This window comes from Sarcophilus harrisii, chromosome 3 (genome assembly GCF_902635505.1).
Source record: "Sarcophilus harrisii chromosome 3, mSarHar1.11, whole genome shotgun sequence".
Classification (NCBI taxonomy): Eukaryota; Metazoa; Chordata; class Mammalia; order Dasyuromorphia; family Dasyuridae; genus Sarcophilus; species Sarcophilus harrisii.
The window spans coordinates 598,928,472-598,946,473 of record NC_045428.1 but is presented as its reverse complement, the minus strand read 5'-3'; the positions used below and the strand labels follow the sequence as shown (position 1 = coordinate 598,946,473).

At 41.1% G+C, this 18,002-nt stretch overlaps 1 protein-coding gene across 3 annotated transcripts in view; it reads right to left on the bottom strand.

Moving 5' to 3' along the window:
* The window catches only part of LOC105750217 (intestine-specific homeobox), a 45,979-nt gene that overhangs the window by 14,433 nt on the left and 13,544 nt on the right, over positions 1–18,002 (bottom strand). For all 3 annotated transcript variants that reach the window (XM_031963937.1, XM_031963938.1, XM_031963939.1), the window contains one exon: positions 11,997–12,092. In XM_031963937.1, the coding sequence (XP_031819797.1) occupies positions 11,997–12,092 (96 nt within the window). The remainder of the gene's footprint in view (positions 1–11,996; positions 12,093–18,002) is intronic.

Below are 18,002 nucleotides of genomic sequence, written 5' to 3'. Positions count from 1 at the left end.
CCACAATGGCTACCTGAAGATAGACCCTATAGTCCCACATATCAATCTCACAAAACCCTAAAATTCACATAAAATTGAACAGTGAGCAAGATATCCCATGAGGAACCCCATTAAGTGTAGAAGCAAGAGCAGAGGTTTCCTTGAGCAAGGCTAGGGTGGACAGAAACAAGGTGGGGGACCTTGAAATAGCATCCAGGTCCACCCCAGCACAATCCAGACTGGGAAACTCAGTTGTGTTCCGTATCAAAGTGGTGCCATGAGACTCTATTCTGAGACTCCCAAGAGTGCCTTAAAAACCCAGGCCCTGTGTTCTCCACTATTACCCCTAGATAAGTCAAAGGAGTCAAGTGGTTTTTAAGTGAACATGTTTCTATTAGGTGGGATAGAATATTAATCCCAAACCTAGTTTCCTTATTCAAAATTCTGATCAAGGTTGCTCAAAATTGTCTTGTGGTCTGAGGAGAAGGAAGGAAGGAAAGAAACACAGTTCCAGGTCAGTTTTATGTTTCTCTAAGCATGATAGGCTTGGATTTAGAGTAATATTAAATCAATTCAAGTTGTTGCTGGCAGAATCGTGTAGCAGAGTGTGGTACTAAAGATTTTTTCCTTAACTTCCGCTATGTAGAAGAAGTGGGAGAAGGAGCAGATATCAGATGAATCTCACTCCGAAGTGGGCCAAGGGAGGAGGAGCAAAAGACACAGAACTTGGTATGAACACCCATCAAACTCAACAGGGAAATGAGATAAAGCAGAGGTCAAGTTAAGAAGGATAATAGGATGGAGGGCAAGACCAACTTTCCGATCCCTCCCCACCCCACTACTCACCGAGGACCAGAATTTGAGAGTGAACCTGTAATTTCTTCTTACAATGGTGGAGGGACTGAACAAATATGGCTGCAGGACAGATAGGCCTGAAATGGCAAAAGGGTGCATTTCGAAGAAAGCTGGAGAAATAATATGAACAGATGCAGAGTAAAGTGAGCAGAAGCACAAGTTTCTGCTCAGACAGCAAAATGTAAAGAAAAGCAACTCTGAAATGCTTAAGGGCTCTGAGCAATGGAGTGACCTCTTAGGTCACCCATAAAGATTCATTAAACTTAGCCAGAAATGGAGTAAAGGGCTGGGAGACAGAGAAGGGCAACAGACAATCCCAGCTCTTGAGGCGGCAAACAACCTGAGGGATGAAGTCTATCCAGGATGGCAGTGTCTGGGGGAATCGGAAGCAACCCGGAGCGAAGGCACTGGAGGGACTAGGAGACTTCCTGCAGAAGGTACAGTTGCAGCTGACTCCCAAAAGCAGTGGAAAGGAGGAGGGAGCACTCTAGGTTTGGGGGACAAGCAGTGAAAATGCCCAGAATTGGGAGATGGGGTGTTTGGCACAGGAAAGGGCAAGGGCCTGATGTTACCAGATAAGTCAGTGAAGGGAGGGACCTGAGGGACCACATGGAAGGTGGTACCCTCAACAGGGATGGGAAATTAGGATGCGGGTAGCGTTTGGAGAGAAAAACGAGGTTGGTTTGGGACATTCTGAGAACATTAAGCTGTCCATAGCAGAGATGTGAGATGGATGTCTTTGGGGGTGGGGATGGAGAGGAAGAGCTAAGAAGCATCAATGGAGAGAAAATGGAGTCAATGGAAGCTGATGAGATCACCAAGAGAAATAGAATAGAAGGAGAAGAGGCAGACATGCACAAGAAGTGCAGAGATATAGCGTTTTAACCATGATAACTGAATGGATTCATAGATTTTGCTTATTTATCACAAGGATTTTGTTGCTTTGTCTTTCTCTAGGTTTTTAACTGAGAGAGGGAGGGAAATCAGAGAAAGGGGAAAGAAATAGCAACAGTGATACCAAAAAAGAGAGCCATTTTAAGTTTTTTTCATGTACATAAAAGAACAGATAGAAGCACAAACAAGTAGGACAATTCTGAAAGTAATCCATATAATTTATTATATAATTTTTTAAAGTAAGTAATATAAAATGGAGATTTACAATTGCACATAGACAAATTAAGTTTTGTATGCTATATATATATATATATATATATATATATATATATATATATATGGAAATGCTTTCTTTGGTTTTAAGATAGGATAAAAAATTTAAATACCATAACATGGGTTTTTTTTAAAAAAAAAAGAAATAAAGAACTTACATGACTTTAGAAATAATCTAGTCACACAACATATCAGTCTCAGAAATGAAAGACCATATGATATGATCTGTAACTAAACATGAATTCTCTCTATGACATATCACTAGTTATCAAGGAACCCAATCCCACATAAGGAAGATTGAATTATTAAAACACTTTCCCTTAGATCAAGCCTAAATTTGTCATTGCACAACTTCCTCACCTTGTTTCTAGCTTTTCTTTCTAGTCAAATAGAACTCGCCTACTCCCTCCTTCAGAACATAACAGCTATTATGAACTCTTTGAAGTTCACCAAGAAGAAAGTCCTAATTCTTTCACTAATTCTCATATGATATGATCACAAAGCTTTAATAGTCTTTAGCCTTTAATAGTCTAGTAGCCTTTCTCTGGAAAGTCTTCAATTCCCTGATGCTTTTCCTAAGAACAAATATAATATTGAAGATGTGAATATTATGAGTGAAAAATCAAGAGAATAAAGCGGATCTATCAACCTTCCACTCCTGGACACCATGCATCTTCGATTCAACCTAAGATTGCATTGTTTTTCTGAGCAAATATATCACAACGCTGACCCCGAGTCCATCCTCCAGAAAACCTCTGAGATCAAACAGCTACTATATCCAATGTAAGTCTTCACCTAAAAGTTTTCCAGGATGAAAATCCTAAGGTCCCACAATAATCCTCATGAGTTCAAGAAATCTCACCACCCTTGTATTTGCCTGCACACTCCTCAGGCTTTCCTACATTCATTATGTTGTTTTCACTGGGAAATCGAATGACATTTGCATTGAAAATGGGGGGAGGGGGGAAGGGGGAGAAATATTGACAAATTAATAGACAAGATTAAGAGAGAAATACTAACAAATTAATAGACAAGATTAAGAAAATAGAAAGGAGGAGACTTATTGCCTTTTACAAATTCAAGTCAAGAATTCACCTGGTCCAGATGAACTACATCTATGAACATTGAAAGAATTAACAAATGTAACTGAGAAGTATCAGTAATATTAGAAAAATCTAGCAAAACAGGAAGAGGACCACAAAATTAGAGAAGGGCAAATGTTATTCCAATTTTCAAAAAAGAAAAGTCTGCAATTTAAATCAGAAAGCTTGCCGTCAGTTCCTGGTAAAACAATGCTTAAGTTTATACCTTTAAGAATTCACACATTAGCTCACATATTAGTTTACAAGTTTGGGAGATTCACAAGTCAGTATTCAGCATGAGACAAGTTTACACCTCCCACAATCCCACTCTCTCAGAGGAGGAGTCAACCTTTGGGTTCATATCTTTAAGAGATCATATATAAGAAACTCTCAGTCTCAAAGAGGAGTCAGTTGAAGATATGGAGAGCCACAACTCAGTGAGAAGACTTAGGGAGATTCACAAGTGAGAAGTCAGTTGGGGAGATTGAAAAGCCAGAGACTGCAGTCGGGCAGAATGAAGGATTGGGAAGAGGAGAGGCTGAGGATGGCAGAGGCAAAGGACTAGCAACAAGAGCTGTCACAACCAAAGAAAGCTACCAGGCTATTTTGGAAGAGACAATAAAGGACTGAACTTTTATCCCTGGCTGCATTTGAGGTGATTATTACTCTAAACTGAAACTAAGGCTGTCTCCAGAAACCTCCCCAAGAAACCGGCTCCCAGAGAAACATATATTATACACAGGAAGAGAACACCACAATTAGGCACAAAATTAGTTACCATGACATGGATATTGTGAGTATATTTTACCTAGATTTTAATGAAACTTTTCATAAACCATCTCATCCTTTTTCTTGTGGAAATCATAAAATAGCTATTCAATTATAAAATAAGTAGTATATATAATATATATGCTATATATAAATAAAATAAAATAATTATAAAATAAAATATAAAATTCAATTATAAAATCAGAATTGGTAAGTAAATGGTGGGACTCGAGACTAGTTCCAATGGCAACATGATAAGACATAGCCTCTGGAGTACCCCAAAGATTTATGCTTTGTCCTGCACTATACATTTTTACGAATGACTTAAAGGCATAAATGATATGTTCTCCAAATGTACTAATGAGACAAAGTTGGAGAAGGATATTCATCGGATGATAGAGTCAAGATGATGTGAACTGCTTAGATTAGAATATTCTACACAACTTTTCCAACTGTGAAATTCTGTGAATCTGTAATTACATTAAAAAGTTTCATCTCTTCACTATGAATTCTCTCATGCTCAGAAAGCTATATACTCAGCTAATTTTCCACATATTTGACAGTAAAAGGGTTTCTCTCCAAGACTATTTTTAAAATACTTGGCTCTAGATGAAATTATGGGGATACTACTTACATTTAAATGGATTTTCTCCAAGATTTCCCACAATGATTATAGTCTAAGGATTTTTCTCCAGTATGATTTTTCTGATGCTGAATAAGGTTTAGAACTTTGGATGATGGATTTCTGCAGTATAACTTCTTATGTCTCATAAACTTTTCACTCTAGCTGAAGGCTATAAACATGTTTCCACATTTCATGGCCTTCAAAGAGTTTCTCTCCAGTAAGAACTCATATTTAGTAGATATTTGTCCCATTGAAAGTACTTTCCACATTCATTACATTCCAAGGATTTCTTTCCAGACTGTGTTCTCTGATGCAAGATCTGAATTTTGGCTACAAGCTTTTGTACACTGATTATATTCAAAAGACTTCTGTGCTCCCCTATGCAATCTCTTATGCTCAGTAAGCTATATATACCAGGTAAAGAATTCCCCACATCCATTACACACAAAAGGTTTTGTTCCAGTGTTCTCTGATAGTACAGTAAGGGAACTTCTCTAGCCAAAAGATTTCTCACTTTCATTCCCATCAAAGAGTTTCTTTGCTCCTATCCAAATTCTCTTATGTTCACTAAACTGTGTGTACCGACTCCCCACATTCATTATTTTCAAAGGCTTTCTCTCCAGTGTACACAACAAGCAAGCTGCTCCAGCTAAAGGATTTCCCATATTCTTCACATGCATAAGATTTCTCTCCTGTATCAATCATTTTATGATCAGAAGGCTTCCTTTTTTGGGTGAATGATTTCCCACAGTGATTACATTCAAAGAGCTTATCTTCTGTATAAAGTCTCTGTGTAAAGTAAGGTACACTAAAAGTTTTTTGACACAAAGGATTTCTTTGTTTCTATACTAGCTTTCATGTTCAATAATGTACACTTTAAGAGTAAATGAGTTCATACATACACTGAATTCAAACTATGAATTCTCTTATGCTCAGTAAGGCTTCCTTTCTGGATGAAAGATTTCCATTCAGAGGGTTCCTCTCCAGTATGAATTCTCTGACATGCAGTAGGATAAGAATTTTGTCTGAAGTTTTTCCCACATTCATTACATTTAAAGGATTTCTGTCCAATATGGATTTTCTGATATATAATAAAGAACTTTGTCTAAAGGTTTCCCCATTCACTACATTCCAAGAGTTTCTCTTGTATGCAGGAAAGATTAAAACTTTGAAGACTCTGCCACATCTGTTACATTCAAATAGTTTTTCTCCTGTATCTATTATTTAACATTGAGTAAAGGTTCTCTTTTTGCTAACACATTTTCCAGATTGCTGCTTATCAAGAGGTTTCTCTCCAGTATGGATTCTATGATGATTTTATGGGCTTTTCTATCTCTGAAGAGTTTACCAGATTTATTATAGTCATATGGTATTCATTCTATGCAACTGAATAAGATGCTCTGAAGAGTAACTGACTGACTTTCCTGCTTAAATTACATTTACAAATCTTCCTCCTGGAAAAAAACAAAACAAAACAAAACAAAACAAAACACATTTACTTGATACTAAAGACTTTTAAAGTTGTTTTCATCTTTGCCCCATTCCTGTAGATTTTTTCTCATGGGAACACCCTGTTGTAGAAAAAGGACTGACCTCAAACTGAAACATATTACAAACATGTTCTTCCAAACATATTACATTCATGGGCACTAAACTCAGAAGTTTTCCTGTTCATGACTGTCTCTTGTCTGGATCCTTTTTCCTGGTTGTACTTCTTTTACTCTACTCTGACATCACACTCCCAAGCTTCTCCCAAATAGTAATCCCAAGTATCATGTCTTAGCTCTTTTCTTGGATGATTTGTCCAGAGAAATGCCCTGCCTTGGAGATGACTCCATTATTTCACAGCTGCTCTCCTGACTAAGGAATTCCGAAAGAAAGAAAAGATTATCAATCTCTACTGTTCTCTGTCTTGGGAAAAAGGAAACTTTTTTATACTAACTTTTTTTATTCTGCTTTCTCTCCCAGGGAAAAAGAAAAAGTTCAGCAGAACTTCTGTGATCCATAAATTAGGTTTGGACCTAGACCTTTTAGAACGTAGCAGGTTCATGACTTGGATATAAAAAGTCAGATCCTAAACAAATCAGAGGAACAAAGAAGAAATTTCCATGGATAGGAAAAGAGTTCATGACCAAACAAAGGAGAGAGAATCAGAGAATATAAAAAGGAAAATTCTGATTGATGATATAAAATTAAAATTTTACACAAATAAAACCAATGTAAAATTTACTAATGTTTAAAAAAATCATCAACATTATTATTTTTGGCGAGGCAACTGGAGTTAAATGATGTGCCAGGGTCACACAGCTAAAAAGTATTAAATGTTTGAGTTACTTTGAACTCAGGTCCTCCTGACCCCAGAACCAGTGTTCTATCTACTGTGCCATCTAGTTACTCCCCAATTTAAAATTAGAAGGGAAATAGTTAACTGAAAAATACATGCAAAATTTTTCTTTCATAAAGGTCTAATTCAAGATAAATAAACCATGTGAAAAAATGTTCCAAGTCACTAATAACTGGAGAAACGCAAATTAAAATAACTTTGAGCTTCCACAAGATAGAACACTGAACCTTAAGTCAAGAAAAAGTGAGTTTAAGTTCAGCTTCTGGCTTTCCTGCTGACTCTGGGCAAGTCTGCTCAGTTTTCTCAAATAAAAAAAGAGGATAATCATTACACCTACCTCCCAGAATCATTTTGAGAATCATGAGAGAACCTGTAAAGATCTTTGCAAACCTTAAAGCACTAAATAAATGCTGTTATTATCACTATCATTATCATCATATTGGCAAAGATGATAAAGAGAAAAACAGTAAATACCTAGAGAAGTTATGGGAATATAGGTATATTAATGCACTGTTGAAACTTTAATCAAGTCTCTTCTAGAGAACAATTTGGAACTATACTTCTAATGCCACCAAATTATGCATACCATTTGGCTCATCAACACAACTAACTACAATTGTAGGACAAAGAAATCAATACAAGGACAAAAGGATCCATATATGCAAAAATATTTATAGCCAGCTCTTTCTCTGGTGGCAAAAAACTAGAAACTATGAGGAGACCACTTACTGGGGAATGGCTAAACACGTTTTAATGTATGGATGTAATCAAGTGTTGTTATGCTATAAAAAATAGTGTAAGGCAAAATTTTCAAAGAATATCGGGAAAACTTGTATAAACTGATATTAAACGAGCAAAATCAAGAAAACAATCCATATAGGAATAGTACTGTAAAAAACAGACTATGGAATACTTAAGAATTTTCTTCAATTCAATAACCAATCATTATTCCAGAGGACAGAGAATGAATGGTAGACGTAATAAGACCTAAGATGTAGAATGAACATATTTTCAAACATGAGAAATGCCAGAATTTGTTTTGCTTACATATGAATATTTGTCATAAGAGTTTTATGTTTTGTTTTGTTTTTCCAGGAAGGAGAGACAGGAGGAAAAGAAAATAAATGTTGATTAACCGAAAAAAAGTAAAAGTTCCATTTTTAAAAAACACTGTTCAATCTAACCAGAACCCATAATAGTCCACTAGGAGAAGATGAAAGTCAGAAATTGGTTTAAATGGTAGGAACTAATATCATGAAGCCCTGTATCAGTCTCAGATCCAGAATAACCTGTTTGTTACCTCTGACTTTAACCTTAAAACTTCCCAGAGAGATCTGGCTTAAGACTGAGATCAGACTATTCTCCTGAGGTCTTTTATCTTTCATCTCCTGAGCTTTCCCATGGAGCCCGATGCCAAATCCAGACCCAGATTCCTAGCATGGAGCCCTAGATAATTCCCAGAAAGGCTTACATTAGTTCCAGACCTAGGTCACCAAGCTGGAGTCTCTTCACTCCAGAAACCTCCCAAAGAGTAAAATTAACTCCAATTAAACCAATTTGTCATAGATTGTTTGCAAAAAAGAGAAAGCTGACAATCTATTAAACTCTGTCTATGAGAAAAACATGGTTGATACCTAAACCAGGAAGAGATAAAGCAGAGAAAGAAAAAACTGTAACAATATTGAACCTACTATTAGTAAAGAATTTATAACATGTTAAAAATATTATACACATAACCCAGTAGGATTTATATCAGGAAGGCAAAATTGGTTCCATATTAGGAAATTATAAATAAAACAGAACAGATTATTACAAACTTTAAATTTACATCATTTTATCAATAGATATAGAAAAAGCTTATGAAAAATATTACATTTTTTATGTTTAAAAATATTAAAGAAAATAGGAATAAATGAACTGTTCCTTATTCAAAGTAAATAGTTTCCATCAAAAGCTAAGATTATCTGTAACAGAAAAACACTAGAAAGATTTCCAATAAGACCAAGGGTAAAAGCAATATTGCATATCATCACCATGGTTATTTAACAGTCTAGAAATGCTATCTATAATAAGACAACAAGAAGAAATTGAGGGAAAAAAAGACAAAGAGAAAATACAACTATTACTCTTTACATAATATAATTGTTTACTTAACCCTAGAAAGTCAACCTAAATATTTATTGAAAGATAACTTGATTAAAGTTATAAGGATACAAAACAAACTCACAAAAATCATTAGCCTCTCTACATGTTTCTAACAGAACCCAAGAGGAAGAAATTGAAAAAGAAATAACATTCAGGGTATAAAATATCTAGTAATCTACCTATCAAATCATGCATAGGAGTTATATGTGCAACTCAAAAAGCATTCTTTACAGAAATAGAAACCGAAATAATTGGAAAGAGAATAAAAATGAATGGTTAAGCTATCCTAGTGCAATAGCAATAATAATACCACCTAAGGTGCATACTGACTGCTATACCAATGTAACTTGCAAAGAGTATTTTATAAAACCAAAAAAGCTAGAATGGACAAAATAGAAAAACTATGATGCAATGAGACAACAGAAAATATGAAAACAAAAGAAAAATAGAAAAACAAGAAAATCTAAAGTGTGTATAATACATATATTCCTACCATATGTTCATTCATAAATTTTAGAAAATCTAAAGTGTGTATATACATATATTCCTACCATATGTTCATTCATATATTTTACATATATATAAGCACTTGTGTATGTATACGTATGTGTGGATATATGTATATGCATGTGTACTCATGTATATGAGTATGTATGTGTATATATATGAGTATATATATGTATATATATGGGGAGGTACGTGTGTGTGTGTGTGTAAACACATATACATATATACACAAAGACAATCAACCTGCTACCTTTTGAAATCCCCAAATGAAAACTCCAAGAGTGTCATAGCCAAAATTCAGGGCTTCCAAGTGAAAGAAAAAATAGTGCAAGGAGACAGGGAGAAAAAAAATTCAAGTAAGCAAGAACCACAGTCAAAACACACAAGACTTGGTAGGTAACCACTTAAAGAAGAACAGAGCTTAGAATATGATACTCAAAAGTATCATACTGCAAAAGTGCAAAACATAAATAAAGACCTGCACCTAAAAATAACCTGAAAAACTGAGTAAAATCTTACAGGCAAAAAAACAAAAAACAAACAAACAAAAAAGTGAACTTTAAAGCATTCATATTAAAAGAACAGAGCTGAACAGAAACACAGAAATGCAAATACAGGAATTAAAGAAAAAATGTAAAAGTAAACACATTTGAATTTTGGGAAAAGGCCATATGATGGAATATTTGTATTCTAAGGAGAAAATAAATAATTGCTCCCTCATAATCCTAAAGTATGCTCAGAGAAGGAATTAAAACACCTGCGATAGGGAGAAAGTTATGCTATTTTGATAATTTTGAGAAGAAAGAAAAAGGAGGCAAAACAGGTAGCAGGGTAGAATGGAGGGAAAAAATATTCTAGTCTCAAGTGTGTGAGATAAATATATATATATAAAATATGAAGGGGTAGGGAGAAGAGGCATTCCATGAACCTTGTTTTTATCAGAAATAGACAAACATACATTTTGGGAAAGAAATATATTAAACTTAACAGGGAAAGAGGAACAAACAAGCCCAGAAAAGGCGGGATTTAAGACAGAAGGATGGGATTGGCAAGGCATTAGTCTTAAAGCAAACTAACTGCATGGTAAGAGAGTAAATCACAAAGGAGGATACTCAATAGGAAATAATTCCAATGACAAAAAAAATCATCAGCAATCAGGAGAAAGATTTTCATGTACACAGAAAAGGAAATTCGAGACACACAAGACTATTCTGTGCCCATCAAAAAACACGGAGGGAATCAATGTTCTTGAAGAACAAAAGCGCTCAAAACACTCTTGGAAAGAATAATCAGATCCCCCAAAGTTATTTTCTTCTTATGTAACCCAAACAACAGAAATATAAATAGAGCAGGTGCGAACACCACAAGGTAACAACAGAGCAGCCTAAGGCTACATGACTAGCTAAGAGAAGTCACTCAGACACCAAACGGAAGGGGCGGTGGCGCACAAAACCCAACGACGGGGCTTTTGCAAGATTAAATTACTGACCGGGAAGCTGCCTCGAAGAAGGCGGTAGAGAGGAACAGGTGATGTGTTCTAATCAAGCCAAAGTCTAAAAATTCAGGGAAGAATGATTCCTCAAGTCTCTCAGAAAGGGGGGGGGGGGGGAACGCCATTTAAGTGGGGGGAAGGGGAACCACCAAAGAACGTTCCCCCGAGGGCAAAGAGATGCTCTAGACGCGGAGATGTCACGAGGCCTAAGCTCTGCAGGCACCTGTGCTCCCGGGGAGCACTCATGCTGCTTCAGGAGAAAAGGGAGCACAGCTTCTGAGGAAAGCTCCGAAGAGTGGGAAGGCCCGAACCCAGAAGAAGACTTTGAGTCAAATATGGGGAAAACCAACCAACCAACCAGGCTCATTCCAGGAAGAACGGGCAGACCAGGAGAGCTCTGCACAATTAGGACCGGCCAAAGAGGACCGGTCGGCCTTGGCGGCGCAGGCCTTCCCTGGAGAGACATCTCGGAGCGAAAGCCGGAGCACCATTGGGGGCGGCTGGGGCGGGTGCCTCTGCGGCAGGCGGCACAGCTCTTACCTCTCGCGGCCTGTGAAGTGCAAGGCCCCCTACCCTTCGGTGGAGGCTGCCGCTGTAACAGGGCCCACGAGGCCCACCCAGGGCCTCCGCCCTGGCTCCCGCCCCGCCCCGCCCTGGCTCCCGCCCCGTCCCGCCCTGGCTCCCGCCACGTGTCTCCCCTGCGGGGCGGCCCCTGCTGGCGCTCCCTCCTTCTCCCGCGGGCCCCGCCGAGGCCTCTCCAAGCTTCCGTCTCCACCCCCCTGCCCTCCCCCCCCTCCCCGCTTCCCAAACCCTTCCTCCGAATCGCTCCCAGACCTACGGCTGCGAGCGGCGGCTGGCGGGGCCCAAGGGGACCACAGGGAGGCGCGAGGCCGCGCACGCGGAGAAGCTCCAGCCCCGTCTCGCGAGCTGGGAGGCCCCCGAGCGAGGCTCCTCGTGCCCTTCCGCCAGGGGGCGCGGGGGGGGGGGGGAGCTCGGCCGCGCCTGCCCGAGGCCTGGCTTTCACCTACTCACCCCGACAGGTGTCGCTGCAGCCTCTTCTGTTTGGCGTCCATGGTGCTTCTCGCGTCTTCAACTGGAAGGTGGCATCTGGCTTGGAAGCTGGAAGCCCTGCTCGTGGAAAACGATGCGGGAAAGCGTTTTGTACCGTTACGTCAGAAGTCTGCACCCTTCCTCACAGCAGCATGCAGCTAGGGTTAGGAGGTTCGCACAGCCTCCATTAGCTCTTCCCAACAGCCTGTGCGGCAGATACTATTATCCCCCCTTTACAGATGAAGAAACTAAGGTTAAGAGAGGTCGAGTGACTGGCCCATCAGCATCTGAAGCAGAATTTGAACTCGAGCCACTCTCAGGTTCCCAGTCCAGTATTCCATCCAATCTGCTACCTCGCTTTGGGAAAGAAGCAAATAGGATAAAGCAGAAGTAGGTGCAAATATCACCCGACACTTATGAGCTTTAGGCAACTCACTTAACCTCTCCACGCCTCTTTATTCACCTGCAAAATGGGGATCAGATCTAGAGCAGGGTGGTTGAGATGATCAAATCGGATAATGTACAAAAAGCATTTGGCAAACCCAAGAGCTCTTCAGAGAAGTTAGTTTTTATCACATGTATTATTATTATTTTCTCTTATCAGGAAAAAGATGTGCTAAGAAGATCTAGAGAACTGTAATAAGATTATCTGTGTGTTATGTTGACAAGTATGGCCTCAAAAAACAAATTCATCTTTCCTAGTCTTCAGCGATCTGCTATGGGACATTACAGGACAAACTCCGACCTGATGGAACAAAGAACAGGGAAGGAACACCCACAGGGACAGAAAGTGAAGCTCATGAAACTTATCAGTGATACAAACACACTTTTTCCACCTGGAAACAGGGAGTAGAATATCTGTCTCTTGGTCCTAAGGGATTAGAGATCTCCTGACAACATATGGCATCTGCCTGGATCCCAATAATTCAGCCAAGTACTGCAAAGTTCCAAGTCAAGAATGCAAAGACTATTTCTCCCTCCCCATCCCATCATGTGCAGATGCTGACTTACAGAGGAAAGTTGTCCTCATCCAGGGAGATGAGATTCCTATAAATGTCCAACATCCCTTTTTTTTTAAGTTCCTCTGAGCCAGTTGCCCCAACTCTTCCCTGACGAAGTCTACCGCCACATCCTTGATTGTCATTGATTCCTAAAACATCCAACACAACTCTGCTCAACCAAAGATATCTCCTACGACAGACCTCCTTGGTAGTGGCAAGAGGTTGGTCACATTTATAAGGAGTGGCTCTCATAATGTTCAACTACTTCAGGAATATGGAATACACCACCAACTTTGTACTGAATGGAGTATACATTGGAGCAAATTGCGTTCTAACCAAAACCACTTGTCTCCCTCAAGTAAGCTACAAATGTATCACGATCCTCATTCACTCTTAGTTTTGGACCTAGGTAAAAACTGCAGGTAGCCAAGAAAACCAAAGCGACTCCATTTTGTCTGAAGTTCTCCATTTTGTTCCTGACCCTGTTTGCATTGCTGGGAGAGTCCTGCCTGCAGCCTTCTTTTTGCTGAAACAGTAATATTCAGAACAGTCCCATTTTGTAGGGTGGATAACAAGAAACTGCTCACCTGAAAAAGAGCCTTTCCTATTATAGGTTCCCAATTCTATCCCTAAATCCCTAGGGAAAAGCCCTATACAATCAAGAGGTACCTATACTTAATCTATTTCTTTCTTAATTAAAACCTATAGAAGTCTAATCCTTTTATTCCTTCAGGTAATCTAGGACACCACTGAATGAATCTCCCTTGCTGGTGAACTCAACAAAGTCTTATTGATTCCTCAATGTTCTGGTTTTGTATCGGTTTCTTCCAGCATCAACAATTTTACTCACAAAAGCCACACCTAAGATAAAATCATTTAGCTCTCTTCAAATTATTCAAAAAAAAATAATAAAAGTAGGAAGGCCATAATCCCCAATAAGAGTCCCCCAAATGGTGTGACAGTATCACAATTCACAGCCGTAATTGTACCTAAGACTCCAAAAGAATGGATGAGAAGAAGAATCTGACCCAAGCACAAAGATCTAATTAGAAAATTTAGCTAGCGATATGAAATACCAGGAGAAAACACAAAATACAATTAAAAAAAAAAAAAAAAACCTTTGGATGCTGAGAAGTCCAAAAGATAAAGCCAGAAGATGAAAATAAATAAGAAATTCACAAGGTGAAGTAGCATCTCAGAGAAATGAATGGCTTGGCCACACGGACGTTAAGAATCCAAGGAAGAAAGGATGCAAGAAATACAAAATTAAATAAAAGATATGGAGGGGGAAAAAACCTAGGAAGAGAACATATTAGGACAGATAGAAAATCTTATGAAAGTAGCAGACACCCTGAAAAATTCTAAGAGCGAAAAAGCTCAATTTTACTAGACAATGAGAAACATCAGAACAAGATAAAAAGAGTAGAAAAGGTAGAACGAAACGTAAGGCATCTACAATCAAAAATAAGTGACTTGGAAAAGAGGATAAAAGAGCTAAACTAAGAACTACTAAATGAGGTTGGGGAGGAGACCAAAACAAACCCAAAACCAACAGCCCCAAGCCTGGACGTAATGCTTTCAAGAAATCATTGAAGACAATTGTCCAAAACTAAGAGAACCAGAGGGCCGAGTGAAAATGGAAGCGATACGCCAGTCGCTTCCTGAAAGAACCCCCCCCCGCCCCCGTACATTCAGGCATGTGTTCAATAAAAGTCCCTGCGCCAACCTTGAGAACAAAGTGACGTCCCCAGGAAGCAAGGCTGCTACAGCTCCCGCAGGGCCGGCTGCCCCGCCACAGGGGCCTGCTGGTCACACGAGGCCACGCGCCAGGCCAGGCCCGCAACCGCGAGCCCCCAGCCGGCGATCTCTAGGGAACGGGAAGAGGCCTGCAGGAACCCGCCCCACCCAAGTCATGTCTGAGGGACCCGGGGCGGAAGGAAGTGACTTTTCGCTAATAAGCGTCGGTCCTACCACAACTAGTTTCCTTCCAATTTCAAGGAAGGATTGACGTGATTCTATGGCAGTTGGGGAAGACTTGGATCCAATGCACGTGGGGCGGAAGAAGGGCGAGTCAGTGAAAGAGGAGGCGGCCCCAGAATCAGACGCTACTCCGCGCTGCAGGTGGTTCTAGAGGTGCGAGCCGGCCGCACGTGGGAAACCACGGCCCCAGCCACCAGCTTTTATTCGAGCCTCGCGGTAGGAAGCTTTAGACGGAAAAGGGAGGGGCGTGGGCAACGGGCCCGTCAACATCCCGGGTGGAAGTTTGGGTCGGGGCAGAGCCGAGGCGAGAAATACGGTCTGTGACCCCAAAGTTTCACGAGAATTTGGGTTAAATCTCTGAGGTTAGGCGAGAATCAGGACTGTGATCTACCCTTGTGATAAGGCGCAGCCTATCATGACCCCACAGAGATCAGACGCTGTGCTGGCTTTCACTTAGAAGAAAGCTAAAACCCAAGGAGCTGGAAGGAAAAATGATCTCATTTTCCCTCCACTTCGCCCCCTGAAGAGACTTCAACTCCCAGAGGCAGACGCTTCTGCTTCTTGCCTTCCCACGTCAAGCCACGTGGCTTGACGTAGCAAGGCTATGGCTGCGCCTTTCGGAGTGCGTGTGACGTAGGCGCCATACGCCGTTCTAGTCGCTTCTCCGCCGGGCTCCCCGGAAGTTCTCAGTACGCATGCGCGAGGAGAGGAGCCTGAGGACCGCGAGGGGGCGTATCTCATGCATTTTTAGCGGTGGGCCGCAGTAGGTGATTGATGAACAATTCCGGCATGGCCATTTCCAGCCTCGGCCAATACGTCATAGGTTCGGCTCTGCGGTCGTAGGGAGAGGCGGGTAGCCGGCAGCAGGAGGCGCTGCCGGCGGCAACTCCAGCTCCTCCGGGAGAGGCGGAGCCTGCGAAGGCAGCCCGCGCTGAGAAGACTCCCCCAGCCCGGGACCCGGTGTGTGTGGGGGGTATACCCTCAGAAAGCATCCTGGGGCCCTGGGGGGCTCCTATATCGCCCTCAGCGGGATTGGGCCTTTCAGAAGTTCAGTGCAAGCCTTGTAAGGACTAGCGTCGTAAAAAGAGAAGTCTGAACCACATTCGACTTCCTGCCTCCCTTAGCCCAGTTTGGCGCCCTGGACCCGGCTTTCACTTTCCCTTTCTGGGAGGATCTGCTCCCGTCCAAGGTTAACGTAATGGAATCACGCTCATTCATCCCTGGTCTAGGAAACACTAGTTTGTGGATGAAAAGAGAAGGAAATCTGTCATTCAGAGCGAGCCAACAAACGCCGGCAGCTGTTCAGTAGCCGCGGAGACAGATGGAAACCTCATGGCAAAGACTTTCCTCGGCCTTGAGCTGACATGCAATAGGCGGAGTCCCTAAAACTTTGCAAAGCCTTTTGGCGGAAGAAGTGGGGAGGTTCCGTCATCGCCAAAGTCTAGCCGCGTCCCGCTAGCAAGGCCCCTGCTTGGGAAGCTCATCCTGGCTGCCTCCCGCCCCGGCACTCGGGCTTCCGAGAACCGACCCGGAGCGCGTCGTCCCGCCCCTTCACGCCCGGCCGTCTCCGACTCCACTAAGCATCGGCTAAGTCCCTGCGGCTGCCCTCTGCCTCCCCCTCCATCGTGCGGGGCTCCCCGTCCAAAACGTTCCCGAAGGGGCCGTAACCTCCCGTTGGAGAGTTAGTCCTCCAAGGCAGGGGATGGCTCGTTTGCTTTTCTTTGTAGGAGCACCTAACACACCGTGGCACACAGTAACTAACTGCTTAAGGAGTTTACAGTGATCTCTTTCCCAACTTCTAAGATGTCAATTAGAAGGAGGTGGAGCCCGAGTTCATTATAGAAGGCAGCAGTTTAATTTTTAAAAGGCTGGATAGAGATTCCATGGTGGGGGATCAGGGAAGAGTTAGAGGTAACCAGGTGCAAAAAACATAGAAATAGGCCCCGGGAGACAGACTGTGTATAAAGGACAGTGAGTTCTCATGAATTTAACTACAGCAGGACTTCTTACCCTGGGCTTATGTGAATTTTCTCAATAGTTTAATAAGTATTTCAACATAGTTGGTTTCCTTTGTAATTCTACGTACTTTATGTATTGAAAAACATTCTGAAAAGGGGTTCACAGGCTTACCAGACTGCCCTGCTTGGCAGTACAGGACCCAATAGGGCTAAGAACCTCTGGACTAGAGCAGATCATGTGAAAGGAGGAAAGGAGCTTTAGTGGCAATGGTAGTGACTGAAAGGGTTTGTGCAGAAGGGTGATAGAAACGATTTCTATCCGGAGCAGACCAATGTGCCGGTGGTGGCCCGGAGTGAGGAAGGTTTAGTGAGCAAATGATTGGAATGACAAGAGTTTGGGGATGACGAGACTGGAGAAGTGGATGAAAAAATAAACGAGTTTTGGGAATTCTCTGAATATGAGGTGATAGAACAAGTTAAAGATAACACAAAGCTTTAAACATGGAGCGTGAAATGAACGATGGTATCGCCAACCAACTATGAAATCGAGAGAGGAACAGGTCTTTGGATGTTTTGGAAAGGATAATGGGCTTGTCTTTTTGTTTTGGCCAATTCTTATTAGAAATTGAGGGGATCCCATCACGTGGGGACAGGTAGGACATATGGTGTACGAATGCAATGGAATGCCCTTGTGCTGTAAGAAATGATGAGCAGGCAGACTTCTGAAAAACTTGGAAAGCTGACATGAACTGATGCTGAGTGAAGTGAGCAGTACCAGGAGATTGCTGTACACAGCAACAATAACATGTGCAACGATCATCTATGATTAACTCAGATCTTCTCAGCAATATAGTGATGCAAGAAATTCCAAAATTTCATGATGGAAAATGCTATGCTATCTGCATCCAGAGAATTGAGAAGAGGATGATGCAGACTGAAGCCTACTATTGTTTTGTTTCTTTTGTTGTCCTTTTGTTGTGTTTCTTCTTTCACAACGTGACTAATGTGAAAATATTTTACATAATTGCACATAAATAACCTACATAAGA